The 26,100-nt window shown below is 34.8% G+C and overlaps 1 protein-coding gene across 3 annotated transcripts in view; it reads right to left on the bottom strand.

Moving 5' to 3' along the window:
• The window catches only part of LOC124370046 (PHD finger protein 14), a 58,557-nt gene extending 32,683 nt beyond the window's left edge, over positions 1 to 25,874 (bottom strand). For all 3 annotated transcript variants that reach the window (XR_006923141.1, XM_046828365.1, XM_046828366.1), the window contains exons 1-5: positions 25,585 to 25,874; positions 12,321 to 12,485; positions 8,358 to 8,455; positions 3,012 to 3,132; positions 443 to 571 (exon numbers count right to left, since the gene is read on the bottom strand). Coding sequence is in view for 2 of the 3 variants with exons in the window: in XM_046828365.1 (XP_046684321.1) it covers positions 443 to 571; positions 3,012 to 3,132; positions 8,358 to 8,455; positions 12,321 to 12,485; position 25,585 (514 nt within the window). In the remaining variant the exon portion in view is untranslated. The remainder of the gene's footprint in view (positions 1 to 442; positions 572 to 3,011; positions 3,133 to 8,357; positions 8,456 to 12,320; positions 12,486 to 25,584) is intronic.
• Positions 25,875 to 26,100: the final 226 nt, after the last annotated feature.

Below are 26,100 nucleotides of genomic sequence, written 5' to 3'. Positions count from 1 at the left end.
CGTATGAGCCGAGTTATGAGAGTGTTCAACTGATGCTATGCATATCTCGAGGAGGATAACTTTGTACATCTTCTTCTATAATAATTAATTAATGCATCACTTTCGAGGCAAAGGTCAACCAATTGTACTTTGTAAGGATGAGATCTAAAACATTTTGACATCAGAAGAGCTGTGAAAGATTCAAAATTATGTTAAACGAGTACCTTCTGATGATAAAATTTACGCACTACTGTGATAAATCATATTTTTGAAAAATCTATGTCACAAATGCAACTAATGCCAACGTGTATAACCACTGAAAAACCAGGTAGTATTTTGATACATAAAACTTAACAAATAATTACGGAGTTATATACAAATATGTACATTTGTGCATATAAGTAAAAATAAGTAGTTATTGATTTTTGGAGTATTTACAGGATAATATATGAAAATAACTTACCAAAATTTGGGCACAGTTCACAGGTTGGGTCATCTACACCAGCTCTGCATGCTTCACAGAACCAAGGCATGGTGGAACAGGAGCTGACTGTACTGGAGATACTGTCATTCTCGGATACACCATAGCAACCTGCAAGATACCACCAGTAAATATCCAAATATCCAGGAGTATTGCTGAATGTAGAATACTACACTGCATTATCCCAAGAGTTTTAAATACTTTTATTCTCTCACTTACAAACTTGACTTTAGAAAAGTGATAAAGCCTTTTAAAAGCTCATAAACACAAACAGAGAATTACAATTTAGGGTAGATTTCCTCGAAACCTCTTTTACTTGATACTTCCGATTTGAAAACTCAGCAGGACCGACTTAAGCTAGGATTTAAAACTTTCTGAAATCAAATAAACATTAACCCTTTGGATGCCAGCCCATTTTCCAAAAGTACTACCCAGAAACGCCAAGGGCATTTACAGCAGTTTTGCAAGCTTTCACTAAATGTATCATAACTTTTTTATTTTTTAACAGATATTGATGATTTTTTACCATTATTTTGCTTATGAAATGCCCTTGTTCTGTTGGTAAATTTTAGTTGCATAAATGTAATTTAAACTTATAAAAAAGTTAAAAATTAAGAAAAAAAAAATTAAAATTTCCAAAAAACATTTTTTTTAGCACAAATAAGTGGTTTAAAAGAAAATGTATGCTGATTTCCTGTTATATCCTAGTAAACTATATCTAACCCTTAACCTAATTACAAAATTTCAAAAGTCTACCTTATGTAGAAGTCCAGTTATGATTTTTTTCACTAAATGTGACACGGGCACAGTTTTTGTAATTTGCATGGACGTTGTATGTAATGTTACACCATATTCACAAATCAATATTTGACACTATACAAATCGGTACTTTGGGAGTATACCAACCACACCACTATGAAAAACACAAAAGTATAAATTTATAGATATATTATAAACAAACATTGTAGAACGAAAAACAACTTTTTAATTACAAAATTACAAACTTACAAAGATTATCAATTGTTAATGAGGTCAGATTCGCTTAAACTTTTTTCAATGAACTTAGAACATTATAAAACGATGTATTTGAGTAACAGAACTAACATTTCATCAATCAACAAGCATTTCCAGGTATTGTGATCGGTATTGTGGTCGCTGTTATCTTATCTTTCTCGAGAATCTCGATTACGGCAGGCCGCGCGGCATCACATGATTATTTTTTGCACGGTACATAATTGCCTTTCCATTACAATTCAATTTATATTTCTGATCAGCCCCTCTAGAATTATATTTACTGATAGATACTATCTCGAGGGATGTTTTTCTTTCGTTGACATCAGCGCGAGCTTCGGAAGCACCTTCGGCCGGAGGCACTCGCATTTTGGGTGGCGGAGTTTGATCAAGAATAATGACAAGTTTTGTGTGTTTTTTTTTTCAATAAAGAGTTTAGTTTTTGTTTGGTAATGTTTGTTTTTGTTGAATTTTTGTGTTTGGAGAAATGTAGGGGTAAAATACGAAAGTACAACAAAGCGAACGGGTGGCGAGACTCTGCAATCACGTTATCTACTACACCACTCGACTTTGACCTCTGTCTGAGGATGGGGAGGGGTTTGCGATAAGACAATTCCTGTTTTATACTGACGAAATATTGTTCTACGCTAATCTAGTAATCAGTAGAAGCTAAATGTCAACTGTCTGAGGATGGGGAGGGGTTTGCGATAAGACAATTCCTGTTTTATATCGACGAAATATTGTTCTACGCTAATCTATTAATCAGTTGAAGCTAAATGTCAAATAACGATTCATGTCTGGGTGTGGTCTGTATAATCCCAAAGTACCAATGAATCTAATAAAAGGGGCATAGTAAAAATGCCCTAACAACAAAAGTAATGAGAGAATTACAAACGTAAACAACGCATAGCAACACGAACGTAACCTCAATCTCGACCAAACAATTCAACAGCTGCGAAGCTCAAATACGACCAAACAAACAGTCCATAAACGAATTAACTACTTTGTGGTTGCAAAGCAACTAATCGACTATCGATTAGTCAAAATTTCGCGGCAATAAGATGAACTATAAGAAAATTACAGGTGAAAAACGTGACGTACCTATATTACGGCCGTTGGCGATTTTCAGTTGAGTAGCCGACGGCCGTAATACCGGTACGTTGGCATCCAAAGGGTTAAAATAGATAAAACTCATTTAATTCAGCAAAAAAGGCATGCCTAACTAGAAGTAAATTTAGAAAGGATAAACAAAACTGTTTTAGTAATTTCACACACAACTTTACCTCAGTTACATTTTTCTTGATAATTATTCAAACACTACACCTAATAATTTTTATTCAAGAAATTTTGGAAAATACAGATATAAAAAAGGTCTGTAATTTGATAATTCTTTGATTTGTTACTTTTATAACAAGGTTTAATTTCTTTATTTTTCAGAAAATATATCTGAAATTAAAGATGAATTAATGACATGCATATCAGTGGCATAAATATGCATGATGGAACATGTTTAATCATTGATAATGTAGAATAGGCTTACCTTCATGTACAGTTACTCCACAACCATCACACTCCACTATCTCATTGTTGGCATCACTCCTGTCTCCCAGGCAGACACAGCAGATCAGGATCTTCACTGGATCAACAGCTCCACTCGCCTTCTATTGTCACACACAAAATAGGTTCAGAGGAAACAAATTAACATGCTATTGGTAATTATGGAGTGGGCTATGGGGAGGGGGATGGTATGAGAAGTGATAATGGTGAAGTAGCAGGTGGTAAGGGAAGAAGAGGCAGGAGTAAGCGGCCATATGAGGGGAGTTGTATGTGGTAGAAATGGATAATTTAGAAGTAGGTAGTGGCATAAGGACACGTAAAAGGCAGAATTAAGTGGTCAAAGGATGGGAGTTGTATGTGGTAGAAGGGGGTAATGGAGAAGTAGCAAGTGGTATGGGAACAAATAAGAGGCAGAAGTAAGTAGCCATATGAGGGGAGTTGTATGTGGTAGAAGGGGGTAATGGAGAAGTAGCAAGTGGTATGGGAACAAATAAGAGGCAGAAGTAAGTAGCCATATGAGGGGAGTTGTATGTGGTAGAAGGGGTAATGGAGAAGTAGCAAGTGGTATGGGAACAAATAAGAGGCAGAAGTAAGTAGCCATATGAGGGGAGTTGTATGTGGTAGAAGGGGGTAATGGAGAAGTAGCAAGTGGTATGGGAACAAATAAGAGGCAGAAGTAAGTAGCCATATGAGGGGAGTTGTATGTGGTAGAAGGGGGTAATGGAGAAGTAGCAAGTGGTATGGGAACAAATAAGAGGCAGAAGTAAGTAGCCATATGAGGGGAGTTGTATGTGGTAGAAGGGGTAATGGAGAAGTAGCAAGTGGTATGGGAACAAATAAGAGGCAGAAGTAAGTAGCCATATGAGGGGAGTTGTATGTGGTAGAAGGGGGTAATGGAGAAGTAGCAAGTGGTATGGGAACAAATAAGAGGCAGAAGTAAGTAGCCATATGAGGGGAGTTGTATGTGGTAGAAGGGGGTAATGGAGAAGTAGCAAGTGGTATGGGAACAAATAAGAGGCAGAAGTAAGTAGCCATATGAGGGGAGTTGTATGTGGTAGAAGGGGGTAATGGAGAAGTAGCAAGTGGTATGGGAACAAATAAGAGGCAGAAGTAAGTAGCCATATGAGGGGAGTTGTATGTGGTAGAAGGGGGTAATGGAGAAGTAGCAAGTGGTATGGGAACAAATAAGAGGCAGAAGTAAGTAGCCATATGAGGGGAGTTGTATGTGGTAGAAGGGGGTAATGGAAAAGTAGCAGGTGGTATGGGAACAAGAAAGAGCCAGAATTAAGTGGCCATATGATAGTCTCCTTATAGTTTTCTGATTGGTGGTTTTTTCACACAAACACAGTTTTTTTTGTTTATCCTATAATTTAGTGATATTAATGACAAATGAAACAACGTTCAGTTAAGAGGATGTTAAATACTTTCTAATTCAACATATACCAAATGAATGTAATATAAAAATGTTTCAATTCTATTTTTGTAAAGTATTTCAAAAACTAAAAAGGATGCTCCAACACTTTGAGAAATAACAGTTATTTATTGAGAATAAGATTCTTTAAGAAATATTTTTGTTAAAACGATAGATAGACAATATTCTTTACTTACAAACTCATGAACAATGTAACAATGTCATTTTAACCCATAATAAAATTTATATTAGCCTTTTGTTTTCACATACCATACATCTCTTTTAATATGCTCATCAATAGTGTACAAGGAGAATGTATCATGTAGCATTGAGTTACACATAGCATTGTTGTAATTATAATCTACAGCAACAATATAAAAAAGAATTTTCTTTAAAAGACATTTAAAATTACGTACAGCATGATACTTTACATTTATGAGTGCAGATTTTAATTGTCGAAATAATCGTCAAATATTAATTTATTGAGGGTGCGCAACTTTGGCTAAATATGTTCATGTGGCATAGCCTACATTTTATAGGGAATTTATCGCATAATAACAATTTTCTGGTTGTACTATTTTACTTTTAAATTAGTAGACAAAACCAGGTTTTATGTAAATTTGTTATGATTTGGTCCACCATTTAGACATAGAAAATATTTTTGATATTTCTACAAAATCCTTAAATTATGCCTACGTACAAATTTAGATAATGTAAAAAGTGAGAAAAGTCAAATATAATTTTATGAGTAATACAAAGGTTTTATATCCCAATTCATAGCCTAGATCTTGCGTACTGTATTCTAATTTTCCCCAATTCATAAGACAATAATAAGATATTTTATTTTATCTTTCAGCATGTTACATACATTGCAATGGATATTGTCGGCATGTTACATACATTGCAATGGATATTGTCGGCATGTTACATACATTGCAATGGATATTGTCGGCATGTTACATACATTGCAATGGATATTGTCGGCATGTTACATACATTGCAATGGATATTGTCGGCATGTTACATACATTGCAATGGATATTGTCGGCATGTTACATACATTGCAATGGATATTGTCGGCATGTTACATACATTGCAATGGATATTGTCGGCATGTTACATACATTGCAATGGATATTGTCGGCATGTTACATACATTGCAATGGATATTGTCGGCATGTTACATACATTGCAATGGATATTGTCGGCATGTTACATACATTGCAATGGATATTGTCTGCATGTTACATACATTGCAATGGATATTGTCGGCATGTTACATACATTGCAATGGATATTGTCGGCATGTTACATACATTGCAATGGATATTGTCGGCATGTTACATACATTGCAATGGATATTGTCGGCATGTTACATACATTGCAATGGATATTGTCGGCATGTTACATACATTGCAATGGATATTGTCATTTTATTTAAACAGTCATTCTCAAAGTCTATACCCTTAGATATTTTCAATATTACAAAGTAGATATAATACAAGTACTAACTATTCAGATTAAATGTTGTACAATTTCTTACTACTTCATATCATATCTTTGATAAGCTGTATAATATTCGTCCAATCTATAGAATGAATTTTTAGATAGCCAGTCATGTAATACTACTGAACATTTTTTTCTCTGTTAGATTTTGCCGTGAAGCAGGTAGATTATTATACATTTTTAAGCCAGGATACTTATGGTAATTATGGTTCTAGTTAACATCTTGGTAATTCGAGCTTATTACTATTTCTACCAGAAATAGTAATAAGCTCATTTATCATGGTAATGTGTCATGTTTCTTACAAGGTATTTGTTAAAATCTTTCTTAACTAAAAGTAAAATGTCAAATATATACAAATTTACAATGGTTAAAATGTTTTTACAAAAAGAGGTCTAAAATGAGTTAATTGCTTAGAACCAGTTAATATTCTGACTGTTCTTTTCTGCAGCATTACAATCTTCTCTATGCCCACCCCATTCCCCCATACCATCAAACCATACCTTATAATACTTTCAAAAAATGATTAATAGGCCATTTGTACATAACTGGTAGTTACATGATTCCTTAAATTAGCAAGTAAAAATATTACTATAGACAATTTTTACAAACACTATCAATATGACATTTCCATGAAAGTTTAGTATCAACATTTATTTCTAACAAGGTAACTAGATTATTAACATCATTTTTTTATATTTACAGATCTTAAAGAAACAAGTAACTTTTCTTTGTTTGAAGGTTATTTTTGACGATGGAAGGATTGTGAAGGAAACAGGATTTTTCCGGACATTTGCCATTGTTCAGTGAAACAAGAAATCAGTAACACTACGTTTCGAGATCTGCAATCTGATCTCTTCTTCAGGTAAAGAACTAACCTAATACATAATTACAAACTAGGTTAAAATAAGCAAATCTTACCAAAGCGTTGTGGCACGCCTAAGTCAGGAATCACAACCACCATGTTGTTTGTCAACTTCACTAACTCTATAACCATGCACTTAATAAAAAACTATACAAAAACACTAATCATTATAACTGAACTACGGAATACAGGTCACAATACGTCTTCATTCGTCTAAGTAACTTTTGAGTTTTATCTTTGTTTAATCGAAGGCCATTGATTTCAAACGAAGAGGTTGCCTTCAACAAAGTGCCCTCAGACAAAATATTAAGCTGTTCCATATTTTTATGTACATTGAGGAAAGAGGTATCATCGGCATAAATTGTGGTAAAGTTCAACAGATTGAAACTTAACTCATTTATTAAAATTAAGAAGAGTAAAATTGTGTACATAGCCTAGTTCTTGTGTATGTCTATCTGTGATTGACTAAGTATCCAAAGGGCACAAATGTATTTCATTCATTTGCTTGTTTATTTTAATGTCTTTATATAAAGAAGATGAACTTTCCAATCTGGTAAAGATAAGCCTGCTTTTCCTATCTTATCAACACTCTATTACTGTATTGGTGGAATGTTGAATGATGATATTACAGTTGTAATATTACTCAATAATCCAACACAGAGAGCACCTGAACCCTGTAGGATGATGGGTTACTGGAGGTATCATAATAAAATTGCTAAACTACCTCTTAGGTAAAACTAAAATAGAAAAATTTTAATGGGTTCATGAAGTCCTTTTGTTGGTTAAAACAAGAGTAAAAGACCTTCGGTTACTTATGTAACTGTCTGTTGTGTAAGAGTGTTTACTCTTAGTGTTTTAATGTCCTTAATCAGTTGTGACCAATCCATACATTTTTCAATTTCAACTTTATTTTTCGAAGATTGTAAATTGTTAATCGTGTAATGCCATAAATGCTACTTCAAATCATGTTAAGCTTACATGTTTTAGCCGATTCAGTTTCGATTGTGATCACTGAGCACAGATTACACAATCAATACACTATAGCATAATTGAAACGAACACTAAACATACGCATCACTAGAGCTCTGTATAAAACGTATTACTGCAAAAACACAACATAAACTAACAGCAGATTTGGGTTCAAATTTTTCAAGAAATACGAGTGATCTCCACCACTCCCAGTCTTACGTGTAGTGCACACTCTCTCTTGCATTCATGAGAGACATGGCTGTTGAGGCGTTGTCGGATTATAGACCGTTTAAAACCAAATAATGTCCGATTACAGAACATTTCACAACAAATAATGTTAGATTATAGAGTCTATTGTAGTCTATTATGACCAAATATACATACAATATAAGTATGCGTTTAATTTAAATACATTTCCTGTTAAGTTTACTATGAAAGTGTTTATTTATTTTGATGTTTACTTATATAATGATACACCAATTTCTAGTTACTTTTGTAACAATTTTACTAGTGTTATATACAAATAAATTAATCTACAAAATCTTACTGTCAAGGAAATGTTATCAGAACATAACCTTACCATTTTTTGAGATTCTGCTTGCTGCAATAGTTCTTCTACAGAAATTTTATTCTCGTCACTGTCATCAGACTCCTCTTCAGATTTACTATCATCAGCGTCTATAACAAAATCACAACTGTCAGAAATATCACATAAGTACAGAATTATTTTTGTATTTCAGAACAGATCATCTTACAGAAAGCAATATTAAATACCACATGGCAGTTTAAAATTGGAATGTCAGTCTGATTTTTCCAGTACAAAACTTTAAAACATTTCCAGTTCAAAACACATTTCCAGTTCAAAACACTTTTGAACAGTCAAGCATTACAAACCAGAAACAAAATTTAAAATAATTTTTCTTGCAAAAATTAAATCAAGTAGACATAGCAGTAAAACTTAGTCAACCTATTTCATTAAATGTTGAACATTGAAACAGACTTATTAAAACTTTTGCAGCTTATTAGACTCCTGATTCAACAATTTTAGGTTAAGGAGATGAAACAGAACATTGACACTAAGTGTCCCTCAGCTCAGGTCTAAATTACAGTCAGTTGTCCTCTCAGCCCGATGGGTTCTGTGTCACCACACGGCACTTGCATAACCAACACCTTTGACTTTTATCTTAATGGCAGTATACAAGTTTTTACTATTTAAATGACTGGGTTTAGATTTTAAAATAAACTTTTTTTAATTATTTATTCTTTTCTTGTAAATGTAATAATTACTGTAATATGTAATTTAAGCTTTGGTTTTACCTAATTTAAAAGTATTTTTGTTAGCAATATAAAAATATAATTAGTCTCAAGTAGGTCTCTAATCAACAGAATATATTCATTTCCATATGTTCATGTTTGTCTCAACTAAATGTACTGGTATTTCAATAAATTTATGAGATACACTGTAGCAGCTACAGCATCGACAGTCAGATAAAAAACAACTTTAAAAAATCTGCTATGGTAAGTGCTGCAAATAGTAAAATATTAATTTAGTTCTTTTTTTCTTATAGATTGCTCACTTTCCAGCCACGCCTGGATATGGTTTGCTGATCTGGAAACTTACGGAGAGCTGCTTCATGTAGTCCATCAAGCTGAGGGATTAGACATTATGATAACCTTTGATCTGACATAGAAAACTCCCATGGTCACCTGTAACGTCCCAAGTGCGGAGGGGACAATCACACGAGTTGAAGACAAAGCGCAAAAAAAAAAGAAGATTGCTAAGAGAATAAAATTGTGCCCCTTAGGATAAAGATTAACTAATGCAAAAGAATGTAGCTTATTATGAATAATGTTTCATATGTACCAGAATGGAGGTAAAATAATATTTACAAGCAACAAACTGTGTGTGATGAAGGGTAAAACTGTAGTGTTAGAGAGTGATAAAATATAGTTGTGGTCTTTATGAAGTGAACTAACCCATGAAAGCAAACCTGGTAGTATTAAGACAACTGAAATTGATAAAAACCTTAAAATAGTAAATGTGCCACCCCAAGGTAACTAAAATTGAAGGTAATCTACATAATCCTAGAGTAGATTAGCGTATATTAAATAGCATCTGAAATCTGACACTATCACTGACTTGGTTCCTGGAATCTGGACCGGATAGAGCTCTTTCATGGTCTGTGTGTCTGGTGTTGAAACAATGCACAGTTTTTGACAGTGTCAGATATCAGATATGGCAGTGTTTGAGCCAAAGGTGAAATAGAGCTAAATCCTGTATTCACTAAATGTGTATATTATAAAGGATTTAGTAAACCTATACATGAAGACCAACCAGGCAACTTTTGTTAGCAATTTTTAGGGATCAACATCATCAATTTATTTGAAGTTCGGAAATGCTAACTTCCATAAAGTTTAATTGATGCAAACTGCAAGTACTGTATTTAAATATCAAGATTAGGACATTAAAAAACATTTTCAATTACTTTGATTTATTTCTTAAACAAAATTTGATGGCCTAACTATGTCATAAACAACATTATACGGCAATGTCAAGTACCATATATAAAAAAACAAGATTAGAACATTATAAAAGCATTTTCAATCACTCTGATTTATTTCTTTAACAAAATTTGATGGCCTAAATATCTCATAAATAAGATTACATGGCTTAAGTCAAGTGTCATATATACAAAATTCAAGGTTAGACCATTAAAAAAGCATTTTCAATTACCTTGATTTATGTTTTAGACAAAATTTGATGGCCTAACTATATCATAAATAACATTACATGGCAAGCTCAAGTACCTTATATCAAAGAAGAATAAAACGTTAAAAAAGCATTTTTAATTACTTTGGTTCATATTTCAAACAAAATTTCATGGCTTAATTATCTTATAAATTACATTATATGGCAAAGTCAATTACACCTTTATTACATTGTTTTAATACAGGTGTAATTGACCTCTATTGTTTGTGGAAACATTTTACATAAAAAGTAACCTGAAATAATGTGTCTTGACACCATAATAACTTTTGAAAGAGTAAATTGTTAACAGAGTGTTATTCACTATTTGTAGATTAGCATTAGTGTAGTAAAAACAGCTACGCTTGTCTGGGTAATTTAACATAATAAAACAACCTGAAATGTGTCTTGACACCATAATAACTTTTGAAAGAGTAAATTGTTAACAGAGTGCTATTTACTATTTGTAGATTAGCATTAGTGTAGTAAAAACAGCTACGCTTGTCTGGGTAATTTAACATAATAAAACAACCTGAAATGTGTCTTGACACCATAATAACTTTTGAAAGAGTAAATTGTTAACAGAGTGCTATTCACTATTTGTAGATTAGCATTAGTGTAGTAAAAACAGCTACGCTTGTCTGGGTAATTTAACATAATAAAACAACCTGAAATGTGTCTTGACACCATAATAACTTTTGAAAGAGTAAATTGTTAACAGAGTGTTATTCACTATTTGTAGATTAGCATTAGTGTAGTAAAAACAGCTACGCTTGTCTGGGTAATTTAACATAATAAAACAACCTGAAATGTGTCTTGACACCAAAATTACATTTGAAAGAGTAAAATAGTTAATAGAATGCTATTCAATATTTTTAGTTTAGCGTTAGCCCAATACACATAGCTACGCTTGTCTGGATAATTTAACATAATAAAACAACCTGAAATGTGTCTTGACACCAAAATTACATTTGAAAGAGTAAAATAGTTAATAGAATGCTATTCAATATTTTTAGTTTAGCGTTAGCCCAATACACATAGCTACGCTTGTCTGGGTAATTTAACATAATAAAACAACCTGAAATGTGTCTTGACACCAAAATTACATTTGAAAGAGTAAAATAGTTAATAGAATGCTATTCAATATTTTTAGTTTAGCGTTAGCCCAATACACATAGCTACGCTTGTCTGGATAATTTAACATAATAAAACAACCTGAAATGTGTCTTGACACCAAAATTACATTTTAAAAAGTAAAATAGTTAACCGAATGCTTTTCATTATTTGTAGATTAGCGTTCGCCCAATACACATAGCTACGCTTGTCTGGATAATTTAACATAATAAAACAACCTGAAATGTGTCTTGACACCAAAATTACATTTTAAAAAGTAAAATAGTTAATAGAATGATTTTCATTATTTGTAGATTAGCGTTAGCCCAATACACATAGCTACGCTTGTCTGGATAATTTTCGTATAATGCTTGTAGAAGTCACAGGGTATGTGATATCTTGATTTTATTTATAATTCTACAAATTAATATCGTCATTATAAATACTTACCTACCTCATGAAACACTGTCTTTAGGATCTTGTCTGTGTAACGACAGCTGTATTGTTAGTTATTTATTGTATACGAATAAAGTGGCAAAGATTTTGTATTGAATCATTAACTCAATTGCTAGACTTAATATTCCATAACATGATAAACTAACACCGCCTTTTTGTTGTCAGGACACGCTGTGTCATTTGGCCAGACTAACCCTGCATCATTTGTTAAACACAGTACTTACTTACCTTGTTTCCCACCATCGTCAGAGTCCAACGAATCGTCGTCCGATTCTTCACAGTGGTCTTCTATTCGAAAATCACTGTCATCAGAACTCTCACCAGAGAGGTCAAAATCTATTAGAGCTGATGGTGGAGTAGGTTTCACCTTCCGCTTTGTAGGATCACGTTCCACTGTAAATGAAAATTTAGTGATCAACTGATGACGCGACGGCAAGGAAGCATGTAGAGAAGTGAGTTCAGGATGTAGGGACAGAGGACTGATAATTAGTACAAGTAAGAGCAATTATTGATTTTGTCACTTAGAACTGGACAACCCCGTATATGTCCAGGAGCACATCACTCGGAGTACAGAGATAACTTAATTGAATTGGTCTAATTGTGTAATTTACGCAGAGAATAATGGTTGGAGTAGGTACGACTCCCTATGTGTTAAAGGGAGACTAAAAATTACGAACCCTGCCCCATCCACCTTAGTCAGCAGAGGCTGAAACAGATGTAGCTTCTCCCTCTTCTAAGGTGAATGTCTAATATTCCTACTCAAGAAGATTGGGTCTACATCCACCTTAGTCAGCAGAGGCTGAAACAGATGTAGCTTCTCCCTCTTCTAAGGTGAATGTCTAATATTCCTACTCAAGAAGATTGGGTCTAATAATCCCCCATCCTAAATATTTTGTCACTGTGAAAGCTGACAAAATTTAAAAAATTACAAAAGGTATTTATAACTTTTTACACTGATACTGTCTTTATCAGTTAAAGAATTCTGATTGTAAGATTTTAGAGTAAATTCTAACTGGCCAATAGTATGATTATTATGTTAGTAATAATTTACTGTATATACACCTACCTGTATGGCTTTAGACAATGCTGGCAATACAAAATATTATTAATCACATCCTACATTCCTTTGAAAAAAAGTAGTTTAAGTGTAAGTAACTAGGTGGAGGTGTACACCTTATACATTACCATTGACTGCATACCACACAACAAAGTATTAGACAAGTTAGAGTACTATGGTATTATAGGCAATGAGTTAAATTTAATTAAGTCATAGCAGACAAAGGGTGGTTATTGGAGAAACTGATTCTGCTATAATGAAGTTTTGGCTGGAGTGCCCCAGGGCTCGGTTCTGGGACCTTTCTTTATCTTATATATATAAATGATTTACACAGCAATCTTCCTCTTTTTCCTGTTATTTATGTGGATGACATCACTTTGCTCTCCTCTGGCACAGATCCTATACAGTTAAGTGTCGTATTGACGATGGCCTACCGCTTGCTAAATAATGGTTCTCTAGTAACAATTAATCAGTTAATAATGACAAAACAACTTATAATTTTTAACACAATCCTGCAAAACAGAGATTTAAATTTTATTTCCAAGAATAATTAGGAGGGTCTGTCCGTAGAGGAAAAAGAAGAAGAAACCGTGTCTAAAGAGCTAGTAAAATTGTCACAGAGAGAGAAGAACAAGCTTCTCATTTGTGCTGAACGTCATGGAAGAGACCTAGCCTCTTCCATGACATGTTTCTATTATATGTAGGTTGAGTTATAAACCAAACTCAACATAGATATGAAGCTCTGGGATTTGTTAGACCAGACGGGCATACTCGTCAAGTTCTGGATAGCCACAACATTGGGGAGAAAAAGCTGGGAAAGGAAGATGTTTGGTAATTCTCTGTGGTTTTAATGACGTGGCAGTAAATAATGCACAAGAAGCAATAAAGAACATTAAGTCAGTTTTAGGCAAAATTACTGTTACTGGTTCCAAAGTCGCAGTGGATATACCAAATAAGTATGACTTGGTAGAATGGTCCTGTATAATGGTGAGGTGAAAAAGACTGACTGTGCCCATAAAGAAATGTGTAGTAACTCTGAAAATATGAGTTCGGTAGAGGTTAGCAAAGCAGAAAGACATTTATATAACCATCATAGTATGCATCTTAACAGAAAAGGGAAGATGTGGCGTGCAAACCAAATTTCGAAAGTCCTGGATAGCACACAAGAACAGGAACCCATACAGGCCCTGAGGACCAGCACAAAGGAATCAGTAGCTGACATTGTGACGACAGCGGAGAACGGCATTACAGCTTCCGTGACAGCACATCATCATGGAAAACTCATTGCCCCAGACACCAACCCACAACCGGTTGACTTAGATGTATATCATTTAAATATACTACCTATTAGAAGTAAGTTAGAAGCATTAGAATTATGGCTAGACAAATATCCCTTTAATATTTTGAAAATAAATGAACACTAGCTGGATAAAATGACAGTGTATATACTAAATGGTTATATCTTGGCTAGCATTTATTGTAGAAATCCACTGTTAAAACAAGGTGGAAGCTCAATTTTTATTGAGAATTGTATTGATTTTAAAGTTTTAGATATTGACCAATTTTTTGCTGGTTTGCCTTTGAGGCAATGCAGCTATAATTTTAACAAAAATAAATATTATCATTGTCACTATTTACCGTACTCCAAATTCAGATGTCAATATTTTTTTTTTAGTTTAGAGATTTTTATAGAATATTTTAATGACAAATTGGCAAATTTAAAGCTTATTTTAACTGGTGATGTTAATATAAACATTAAAAACAGATCTTTGGAATGTAACTTTTCCTTAACTTACATAAGTCTTTGAACTTGTATTGTTTAAATGAGCAAGAAACAAGACAGGAAGCATGCTTAGACAATATTATAACAAATCTTAATGAATGGAACGTAGTATGTCAAATAGTGGAACCTAATTTGTCTGATCATGCTGGTGTGTGCAATATTTCTTGAATGTGGTGTTGTTGATAAAATTAACAAAAAAGATTAATTTTTATTGAAAATAACTCTTTCTGCTAATTCAATTTTTAAATTTAAGGAAAAATTGTCACATTTTAACAGGTTACAACTTAGGATGCACACCAATTTTGGCCGAGCTTTTGACTATTTTTTATTTATTTTGTTAACATCTCTTGAAGAATGATGCAAAACTAAGAAAATTGAGAAAAATTAATTTAAAAGGGCAAAAATCACATGGTTTACACCAGAGTTAGGACAAATTAGAGATTTCTTTGGTACTTTGTATGAAAGGTATACGTTCTCAGTAGGTGGAGAAAATGAGCAAATGCATAAACATGTTTATAATGAAGCAAAAACAACATATAGGGCCAAAATTAAGGAAGAGGACCTATCTGCAAAAAAAAACTATATACAGTATTTTTCGGATTTGTTGATAATAATATTTTAAGCTGTAAATGAGAAATTAATTATCATAAACGGCAAAGCATTGATTGTACTCAAGTCTTAAAGTCTGTTTCAAAGTTAAGCTCATCCCAAAGTGAAGATTATTATGGGTTCTAATAAACTGTTTGAAGTAATTGATGTAGTAGTTGAATCATTGAATTTTGTGTACAATATGATTTTGGAGCACGGTGTCTTTCCTCAGGCATTGAAAGTAACAAAAATTGTACCACTTTATAAAAAAGGTGATAAATCACATTATTCTAGTTATCAGCCAATCTCTTTGGTACCTTTATTGAGTAAAGTTTTTGAAAGTTGTGTAAAAGATCAACTTAGTTCATTTTTTACAACAACGGTTTGCTATGTACAGAAAAATTTTGTTTTCCCCAAACTTAAATACAACCAGAGCCATAGAAACAATAAAAGAAAATGTTTTAGGAAACTTTGAAAATAAATTTTTATCATCTGTTACCTTAATAGACTTCACAAAAGCCTCTGAATTAATCTCTCATAAATTAATTGAAAGCAAATTTAATAGTTATGGAGTTAGAGATACTGAATTACAGTTAATCCCCTCTTACTTAAGTAATAGAAAACTCAGTATTGAGTCCTTTTAGTTGCAGTAAATGATTTTGCGTTCATATATATATATTGTTAGACTGATTTCAAGAGAACCAATTATATTTTTTATTTTAGGTCAGTCACTTGTTTGAGTATGTCTATTTCCATGTGTTAAATAACAATAAAATTCTTGATTCTGTATTTTAAATATTGTGCTGTTTTTTTCAATATTGTGGCTATCTTATGATGTACAATTATGAATTTTATTTTACTGTGACTTTGTACTGAAATTTTATCTGAAGTCCTCAATTTTACGTGTCTGTATTTTAAATGCTATGTTTGTTCTTATGAATATTGTGTCTACCAATTTGTTATATTACTCATGCCCAATTAAAGAACTTCAGGCCCATTTCCTTAGTTCCAACAATATCGAAAATAATTGAAAAGGTAGTGCTTTCACGTCTCTTGCAACACCTTGAAACAAACAACCTCCTACCTCCAAGGCAACATGGCTTCATCTCAGGAAGATCAACTACGAGTGCCCTTATTGATATAATTGAACATCTTATGGACAACCTGGAAGATGGGAATACGGCTGCTGGTGTTTTCTTGGACCTGAGCAAGGCTTTTGATAGCCTTGACCATGCAGTGCTTCTGTCCAAGATCAATTCCCTAGGTGTCGTAGGAACACCACTCAGGTGGTTTCAAAGTTATTTGCACAAAAGAAAGCAGATCGTTGAAATAAAAAAAGTTGTTGAGGGAAACTTGAAAAATCTAAGCCAATGACTATGAGGAGAGGGGTTCCACAGGGGTCAGTGTTGGGACCTGTGTTATTTGTACTTTTCACTGGTGACCTGCCTGACTACTTGGGGAACCACTGTTACCCTGTCTCTTATGCAGACGACACAGTTTTAATAAGCAACAGCAAGTCAGTTCCAGGACTAGAAATGAACACCATAACATCTGTAAATATGGCTCAGGAATACTGCCTTAGGAACGATTTAATTTTAAACGCATCAAAAACAAAATGCCTTACTTTTGGTAAAAATAAGGATGAAGTTCATGCTCCACCCAACCTTGAAAGAGTACGAACCACAAAACACCTTGGGGTAGTGATCGATGACCGGTTGACTTCGAACTGCCACATAGACGGCTTATGGAAAAAACTCAGCTCAGCACTCTTTGTGCTAAAAAGGATAAAATCAATTGGTACACCTACTGCAACAAGAACCGCATACCATGCTCTGTTTGAGACCCACATTCGTTATGGTATAGTACTGTGGGGTGGATCATCTGCAGGGAATCTCCAGCGAGTGTTGGTTTTACAGAAGCGTGCAATACGAATCATGGCTGATCTAGACTTTCGAGATAGCTGCAAAGAGGCTTTCAAGACCTTGGGAATTCCTACAGTGATAACTCTGTACATTACTGATGTGATTCTACACGCCTACACACAACGTCCCGAGAGGAATGGTGACATCCATGATTACAACACAAGGCGGGCCAATGACTTCAGTCTTCCCTTACATCACTCAGCTCTTTTTGCCAAGAAGCTGTCTTATGCTGGAGCGAAGCTTTATAATATGCTCCCGAAGAACTTCAAGACCAGCACTCCGCAGGTTCTGAAGAAAAGACTTATTAAGTGGCTTGTTGGAAGGTCAATATATATATATAGTGTTGAAGAGTTCAAGAATATAACCAATGTAACTATGTAAATTACGAGGGTCAGTCAAATATAAACAAGACTTTTAACTTATACGTTTATTAAAGCTAAACAATACAATGATTACATGTTACTGCTTTTCTACATAGTCTCCCTCAACTCTCACACACTTTTTCCAGCGTGAGGATAGCTTATGGATCCCTTCTTCATAAAAGATTTGAGGTTGTGTCTTGAACCAATTGCACACAAATTCCTGTACTTCCTCATCACTTTCAAAACGGTTTCCACCAAGTGCTTCTTTGAGAGGACCAAAGAGGTGAAAGTCACATGGAGACAAATCTGGGCTGTAGGGAGGATGTTCCAATGTTTCCCAATGAATTTGGCGTAATTTCTCTTGGGTCAAGTCAGCTGTGTGAGGCCTAGCATTGTCATGAAGCAAAATGACATCTCTGATTGGCTGATTACGCCTTTTGTTCCGAAAGGCTGCTTTTGCTTGCTCAAGAAGTTGACAGTAATAAGCAGCGTTCACAGTACGACGTTTGTGTAAAAAGTCAATAAGCAAAACGCCTTTGCAGTAAAAAAAGATGGTGGCAAGAACTTTCCCAGCAGACAACCGTGTTTTGGCTTTCACAGGGCGAGTTTCGTCTTTCCTTCGCCACTCCATTGACGCCATTTTGGATTCAGGAGTGTAGTGATGGACCCACGTTTCATCACAGGTTATTATGCGATTTAAAAAACCATTCCCCTCTCTCTCAAGCCGATTCAAAATCCTTTGGCAAATGTCTCTCCGAGTTTGTTTTTGATCGAGAGTCAGAAGCCGAGGGACCCATCTTGCACAAATTTTCCGAAAACCCAGATGCTCTGTGACGATGGAATGCACACTAATAATAATAATAATAATAATAATCTCTTTATTGCATTCTTTTAACAATTTTTACATCGTATCGCAATCGTCAACAGTTTTTATAAGTCCATTTACACGAGATCATCCACACATTCACACAACCTCACACTCACAATTCTTGCAATCATTCACGTCACAATCGCATTGACCTCAGATCCAGCAATCTCAAATTCCAGCGGCTTGACATGAATTCATCAACAGAGTAGAAAGCCTTGGACTCCAAAAGGAGCTTGAGACGCGTTTTAAATTGATTTTGATTATTGGAAATTTTGATTTCTTCAGGGAGCCTGTTGATTAATCTGACACCAACTTCTTGCGGTAGATTTTGCGCTAATGTCAATCTGTGTTGATGCGTGCGAAAGTTGTCCCTGCCTCTAGTTTCATATTGATGAACGTCCCCGCCACGAATCAAAGTGCACCTTGATCTGCAGTACACGATCACCTCAAAAATATAGAGGCAAGGCAGAGTCAGCAATCTCAACTCCCCGAAAGATTCCCTACACGACTCTCTATAATTTAAATTTTTAATGATTCTAACAGCTTTTTTCTGGAGTCTAAAGACGCGCTCCATTTTGTTTTTTGCACAACTTCCCCAAAGTCTTATCCCATACGCAAAATGAGCATGGATTAGGCCATAGTAGGCCATTTTTAAAACTTCTGGGGAACAAAATTTTGCTAGATTGCGCAGAGCATATATACCTGAGGTAGCTCTAGCACAGACCCTGTCAACATGATCGCTCCAGGTCAGTCCTTTGTCTAGAATCATTCCCAAAAAGTTTGTGGAGTTATTTTCTTCGAGAAGGTCGTCATCTATAAATACGGCCGGACGCACCACTCGATCATGCTGACGAAGGCCTAAATTTACTACGATTGTTTTTGACTGATTTGTTTTCAGATTCATTTCAGTGAAATACTGAATGCAAGTGTTCAGTTCCATGAATGAGGTGATTTCTAGTTCTTCTATTGATTTACTTTTAAAACAAAGAGTCGTGTCATCGGCATATTGAACCAGTTTTCCATGCTGGATAACTGTATTCAATCCGCCGACATAAATTAAAAACAGGAGAGGCCCAAGGATAGAACCCTGAGGAACACCGTGGGCTATTTTAATTTTGTTTGAAATGACGCTCGAAATCTCCACGCACTGATGTCGATCCTTAAGGTAAGAACCGATCCATAAGTGCGGGACACCCCGAATGCCACATTTCTCCAACTGGTGCAACAGTGTCTCGTGGTGCACGCAGTCAAAGGCTTTGGACAAATCGAGAAATATACTAAGCACATGCTCTCGTCTATCCAAACCATCGACAACATTGTCCAAAAGGTTGTTCACAAGCGTCAATTGTGGATTTGTTTTTTCTAAATCCAAATTGTTCTGGATTCAGAATTTCGAATTCTTCCAGAAAGCTTTCAAGCCTTTCGTAGAAAAGTTTTTCAAAAACTTTACTGAAAACTGGAAGAATTGATATTGGACGATAATTGCTTGTAAGACAAGGATCGTCCTTTTTGAAAATTGGGGTGATCTTGGCCGTCTTTAAAAGAGATGGAAAACTTCCAGTCTCCCACGAAAAATTGATCAATTTTGTTAGAGGACTCAAAATATGCTTGAAGCATCGTTTGAGTAGCCATACTGACATCCCATTGGCGTCACCGGTCTTTTTTGATTTCAGTCTCTGTATGACACGTGCTACCTCGTCTTCACACACAGGAGCCAAAGCCATGGACGCAACTGGTCCCCCAGTCTCTTCTCCGTGAGACTGAGGATTCTTAAATAACGAATTCGTAAAAGCAACGGTTGAAAAGTATTTGTTGAACTCGTTTGCCACTTTTAATTTATCTTCAACAATTTCATTATTAATTTGGATTGCAATAGATTTGGAACACTTCTTGGAACCTCCATCTCGAGAAAAGTTATTAATTATTTTCCAAGCCGTTTTGGAAAAATTTTCACAGGTACCCAAGGCTCTATTGATGTCATAGGCTTTCGCAGCTCTTATGACCTTCTTATAGATTCTCCGATACCTTCTAAAAAACATTTTGAAATCATAATTTTGAGTATTGGTGAAGATTTTATAGAAGAATTGGAGCCTTTCTCGAGATATAAGAATTCCTTTAGTTATCCATGAATTTTGCAGCTTTTTACTGTTTTTTGTTTTCCTGAACGGGCATGCAACATCCAGATAGTGACTGAAGGTGTCACTAAATGACTGATACATGTCATCGACATTTCCACACCCACTTAAGGACTCCCAAGACTCGGTTTTTAAACATCTATTCAGGTGGCAAATGTTTTGGGAAGTAATTGCCCTAGTAATTTTAAATTTTGGATTTTGATTTTCCAGTTTGCATCCATGAATCACGACTGCGCAAAGTGATCAGAGATCGCAGAACTTAATACAGAGACTGTTGTGTTAGGAATATTGGTGATAACATTGTCGATGGCAGTACGCGTCGTGGCTGTCACTCGTGTTGGCAAATTCACGGACCAATTTAGATTGAAAGAATTTAGAAGATCGCGAAGCCGCTGGGTAAGGGGGTCGGTGTGATCCAAAACATTAATGTTAAAATCGCCAATTATTACAAACCTTGTTGATTTAAAAGAGAGACCACTCAGAAGGTGTTCCAAGCTTTCGAAAAAAGAATCTCTAGAGCCATTGGGGGATCTATAAAGCCCAATGATAGTTATTCTTGTGGAAGAGTTGGACAAGATTGTGATGCCTTCAGCTTCAAAATTCATGTCCGAACTGTTTTTAATTCTGAAATCTTCAAATTTAGAGGAATTTTTCATAAAAATCGCCACACACCGCCCCCTTTACAGCTGGTTCGACAAAAATATTTAGCCAATTCAAAATTTTGAATCTTAAAAAGATGTATTGAATCGGATTTGAAACCGTGTTCTGAGACTATAAACACATCAGGTTTAAGCTCTTCACACATGATCTCTAGCTCTTCAACCTTGTTGGTTGCAATTTGGGCGTTTTGGTGAATCAATTTTATTGTTTCAGTTGCCAATTTAAAATTTTTTATGTTTTTTAAATGTTGATTTTGAATTTTGTTGCGTTTTGGAGCTGGATCTGAAGTCATCCCTAGGTCGGCTTCACACATGTCTGACCAGAACAGTTTTTTGACATAGGAGAGCCTTCTTTTCGTGAGTCTCTGTCAGGTGTAGTTGACGCCCTAGCTGCCTCCGCATATGAGACAAGCTGGAGCCTTGGAGACCGTTGAGAGACAGCAGCCGGCTCCCAGGGGGTTGCAGCAGGTGGCGGCACGATGGCTGGAGGGACGGCGGTCACTAGGAGTGGCTTCTCGGGTTCCGGAGGGACAGGTCTCAGCAGAGCGAGGCTCTCCACAATCATTCCAGCCAGTATCCGCTTTCCCCGCATTGATAGGTGCATACCGTGTCTTGTGAAATGCCTGCGACCGATCCTATTGAAGTTTAGGACCTTGATGTTGTGTCGGATTGCGAGCTCTTCAATGTAAGCATTTACAAGTGCGGTCTCATCGTGAATAGAGTGGTCCGGCTCCAGATCGTGTCGGTGTGGAAGGGTGACAAGAACGATGTCAGTGTTGATTGGTCTGGCCGTGATGTAGGTCTCCAGGTGACTGTAGATTTTGTTCTGTTTTCCCACCGCCAGGTCGTTTGTGCCAGCCATCAGCACCTCGCAGCGGGTTCCGGACTCAGTTGACATCTGCCTTGGACCCACGACATCAAGCAGCCCGGCGCCAGGCAAGCACACACACACCGCCAACCGAGATCGTAGGGCCAGTTATGCTTCGTACAAGGCCCGCGATGTGACGGGCATGGCTGTCACCTCTAATAAAAATACTTGTGAAGTGGGCATTTTGAGGATATTGCTGGTTTTTAGGGAACTTTGTTTTTTTTGTTTTTTGTTTGGGGAAAGCTATATCCTTTAGGTTTACGTGCAGTCGGTGTTTTGAGATTAACCGACAGAGTCTGGAAACTATTTTTTGTAGATACTGGAGATGTAGACACTACCATGACTAATTTCCACTTCACTGGCAATTTCATCTATCGTTAAGCGTCGATCATTTTCAAGAAGTTAACGAACAGCACAAATGTTCTCATTAGTCAAACTGGTCCTTGGACGCCTATTGTGACTTTCATTTTCAACTGTTTCACGTCCGCCTTTGAACTTTTTAACCCAATCGTACACTTGAGAACGTGATAAAGTCTTATCCCCAAACTGAGTTGTCAGTCTAACAAAAATTTCACTTGGTTTAACACCTTCGTTTGTCAAGAACTTAATAATAATTCTTTGCGCAACTGCAGGTACAACCTCTTGTTCAGACATGGCTACAATGACAAACAAAACAGCACTGAGAACGCATTGTTGCAGCTTTCCCCTTTCCCCAGGCTGCCCCCTACCACTACTGCAACATGGCTACCTGCTACAACCTGGAAGTTGGGTATAGTAATAAAAGTCCTGTTTATATTTGACTGACCCTCGTATATGTGTATTTTGTAATTGTTATTTTGGTAAAACTTTTATCATGTTTTAAAGAAATAGCTACCTAAACTGTGTCAGTTGAACATGTTAATTGTTAATTTAGTTAGCAACTTTTATCTGAATTAGTAATATTTGACTATATGTCTTATCATATTTGACGCCATTTCTGTTCTTAATTAATACGAAAATAAAGCAATTGTCTATTGTCTATTGTCATCTTGTCAACCTGATTGGTGTTCTGTTGTGAGGTGTGATTTGTTGATGACTATTACAGCCTCCTCCTCCACCTTTGTTTATGTTTAAATTGTCCCAGATTTGATTTAATTACTGTTGCTATTACACAACATGAGTTATACCATTTACATGTATTTATCTAAAGGCAATAATACTTTTACTCATTTGTCAGTATTCTGGTTTTGTTACAAAAAAACTTTGGTATTTTGGTATTATCCAGAGGTCACTATTTTTAAAGTAGTTTTTCTTAGCAAGAACCTAAAACAACATTATTCGAAGCCTAATAACAAATAGTAGAATAGCAAAGAGTGGCCTCCTTCTCGCCCACATTGCTTCCTTTTGGGAGGCAGAAAACAAACTAATCGTCATAATGATATGCAATTTTTGCAGTAAGTCAAATAACACCTGTTCTTTCCAATAATGCAGTTTTATAGGTCCCCAGTAAGAAAAACTCTAACTAAAATAGTGGCCCCTCCAGATAATACCAAAGTACCGAAATATTTATTTGAATTGATTATTCACTGATGCTTAATTAAAATATATTTGTGAGTTTTTCACATCTGTTACCCTTTCCACTATAAATTTTCTTGTAACTTCAGTTTTCTTATTTACATGCCCTCTTTTGTATTTATGAAGGTTGGTTTATTCACAAGTAAGCAAAACACATGCTTCAACTAATAAAAAATAATACTTAACTTGGTTTTGTTGTAGATAGGCTATACTTACTCTTAGTACATTATTTTTACCAAAAAATAACTATTTTGCAGAAATATATTATTTTATTTACAGATATATACTTATTCTTCATTAATAATGTATTTTTCTGCAAAACAATTAATTTTTCGTAAAAATAACAGACTAAGAGTAAAGTACCTATATCCACAACAAAGCTAAATTAAGTATAATTTTACATTAGTTGAAGCACATGTACTTCTTGTCCCATACATAATGTCACATTATCTGGTACAATATAATTTTTTTTATATAACAATTTTTTAACTTTTTTGAAATTGTTAAACCACAAATATTACTAAATATTTGTTCTTTAGTGTTACATACCGGACACGAAAACAACTGAACATATTTTATGCTTAATAGCCTATAGGATAACTTGTAACTTAACCTTTTAAGAACATGTCACCGATTTGTGGCCAAGAAGAAGAATGAGCGATTAAAACGTTATAACCTTTCTGCAAACTTTAAAAGTACAAAAATTCGTCTTTAAATATTTTGTAATTCATAAAGTGTAAGTCAGATAAAATTTCCCAAGTTGGAAACATAATTTCAGTTGCGTAACAAAAATATTAAAGTATCAATTATTTATTAATTTAATTTAAACAGAAAAATTCTCAAATTATAGTAGGCCTACATTGATTTTAACTTTTACGAGTCGAGTCGAGTCGAGTCTTATCCCATTTTGATGGAATTACCTATATCTCATTATGAAAAGATTCTATAGTGACAACATAATTGTTTACAATCTCCAATGAATGTTTAATAAATACACATTTTGTAAAATGTATTATGAAATATAAAAGTTCCAGTAAAATTTATAAGAATACCACAGGTTAGGCTAGCAAATTAATAGATCAAGAAGCACTAAATATACTTATTTACGAAAATGTATACAAATTCAACATTAAAAGTCACATCATACGATTGACATAGTTAGTTGACATAGTTACATTTACATTATGTAAATGTAAATAGCCTAGCGGTGAATTTTTAATATATCACATCACAAAAAAATGCTAGTTTGTAATCTTAATACCAAACAAAGATTATAAACTAGCATTTTTTTGTAGTTTATAATCTTTGTTTTTATAATCTTAATGCCAAACAAAGATTATAAACTAGCATTTTTTGGTAGTTTATAATCTTTGTTTTTATAATCTTAATACCAAACAAAGATTATAAACTAGCATTTTTTGTAGTTTATAATCTTTGTTTTTATAATCTTAATACCAAACAAAGATTATAAACTAGCATTTTTTGGTAGTTTATAATCTTTGTTTTTATAATCTTACTACCAAACAAAACAACCACCAGTGTTGTTTGTTGTTGTTACTTGTGTAATAAACATGGAAAACTTTAAAACAACAAAATTTTATTAGTTAGGCGGTATTTTATTTAAATTAAAAATTTAACTTATATAAATGTATTTTGAATAAATCTTAAAACATACAACAGCTTATAGGTTACTTACTTGTGGAATGGATACAGAAATCACCAGGCGTCTTTTAAAAAACAATAATATTTTATGAATACGGCTGTACTACAAATTAAACACACAAACTACATTAAAAAGTCTTCGCTTAAAAATACTGATCGTCGATAACGACCCAACGACATTATTGTCTTTAAAATCCGTGACATTACGAGACGGATTCAACAAAATAAAGTTCCGGTACTACGGCAACCATTCTATTTACCAAATATTGTACAAACACGCTAGCGATGCATGGTAGGTGGTAAACTCAGCACTGGCTGCACGAGCATGCGCACCAACACCCCCCCCCCCCTCGAGTGTATCAAAAAAGTGTGTAACCGAGTTACTATGGTAACAAACTAACCAGTACATCTACAGTACAGTATACAGTAAACCAGACCCGGTGTCTGGTGGTATACGTGTTCAAAAGTGTAGGCGCCGGCCGGCCTGCTGCGGTACATTAGGAAAGCCTGCTCAGTCAATCTATGTTAAAATTAAATATTTCTAATAGTG

This window comes from Homalodisca vitripennis, chromosome X (assembly GCF_021130785.1).
Source record: "Homalodisca vitripennis isolate AUS2020 chromosome X, UT_GWSS_2.1, whole genome shotgun sequence".
NCBI lineage: Eukaryota > Metazoa > Arthropoda > Insecta > Hemiptera > Cicadellidae > Homalodisca > Homalodisca vitripennis.
Note: the sequence above shows the minus strand (reverse complement) of the source record. Positions and strands in the feature narration are given on the sequence as shown.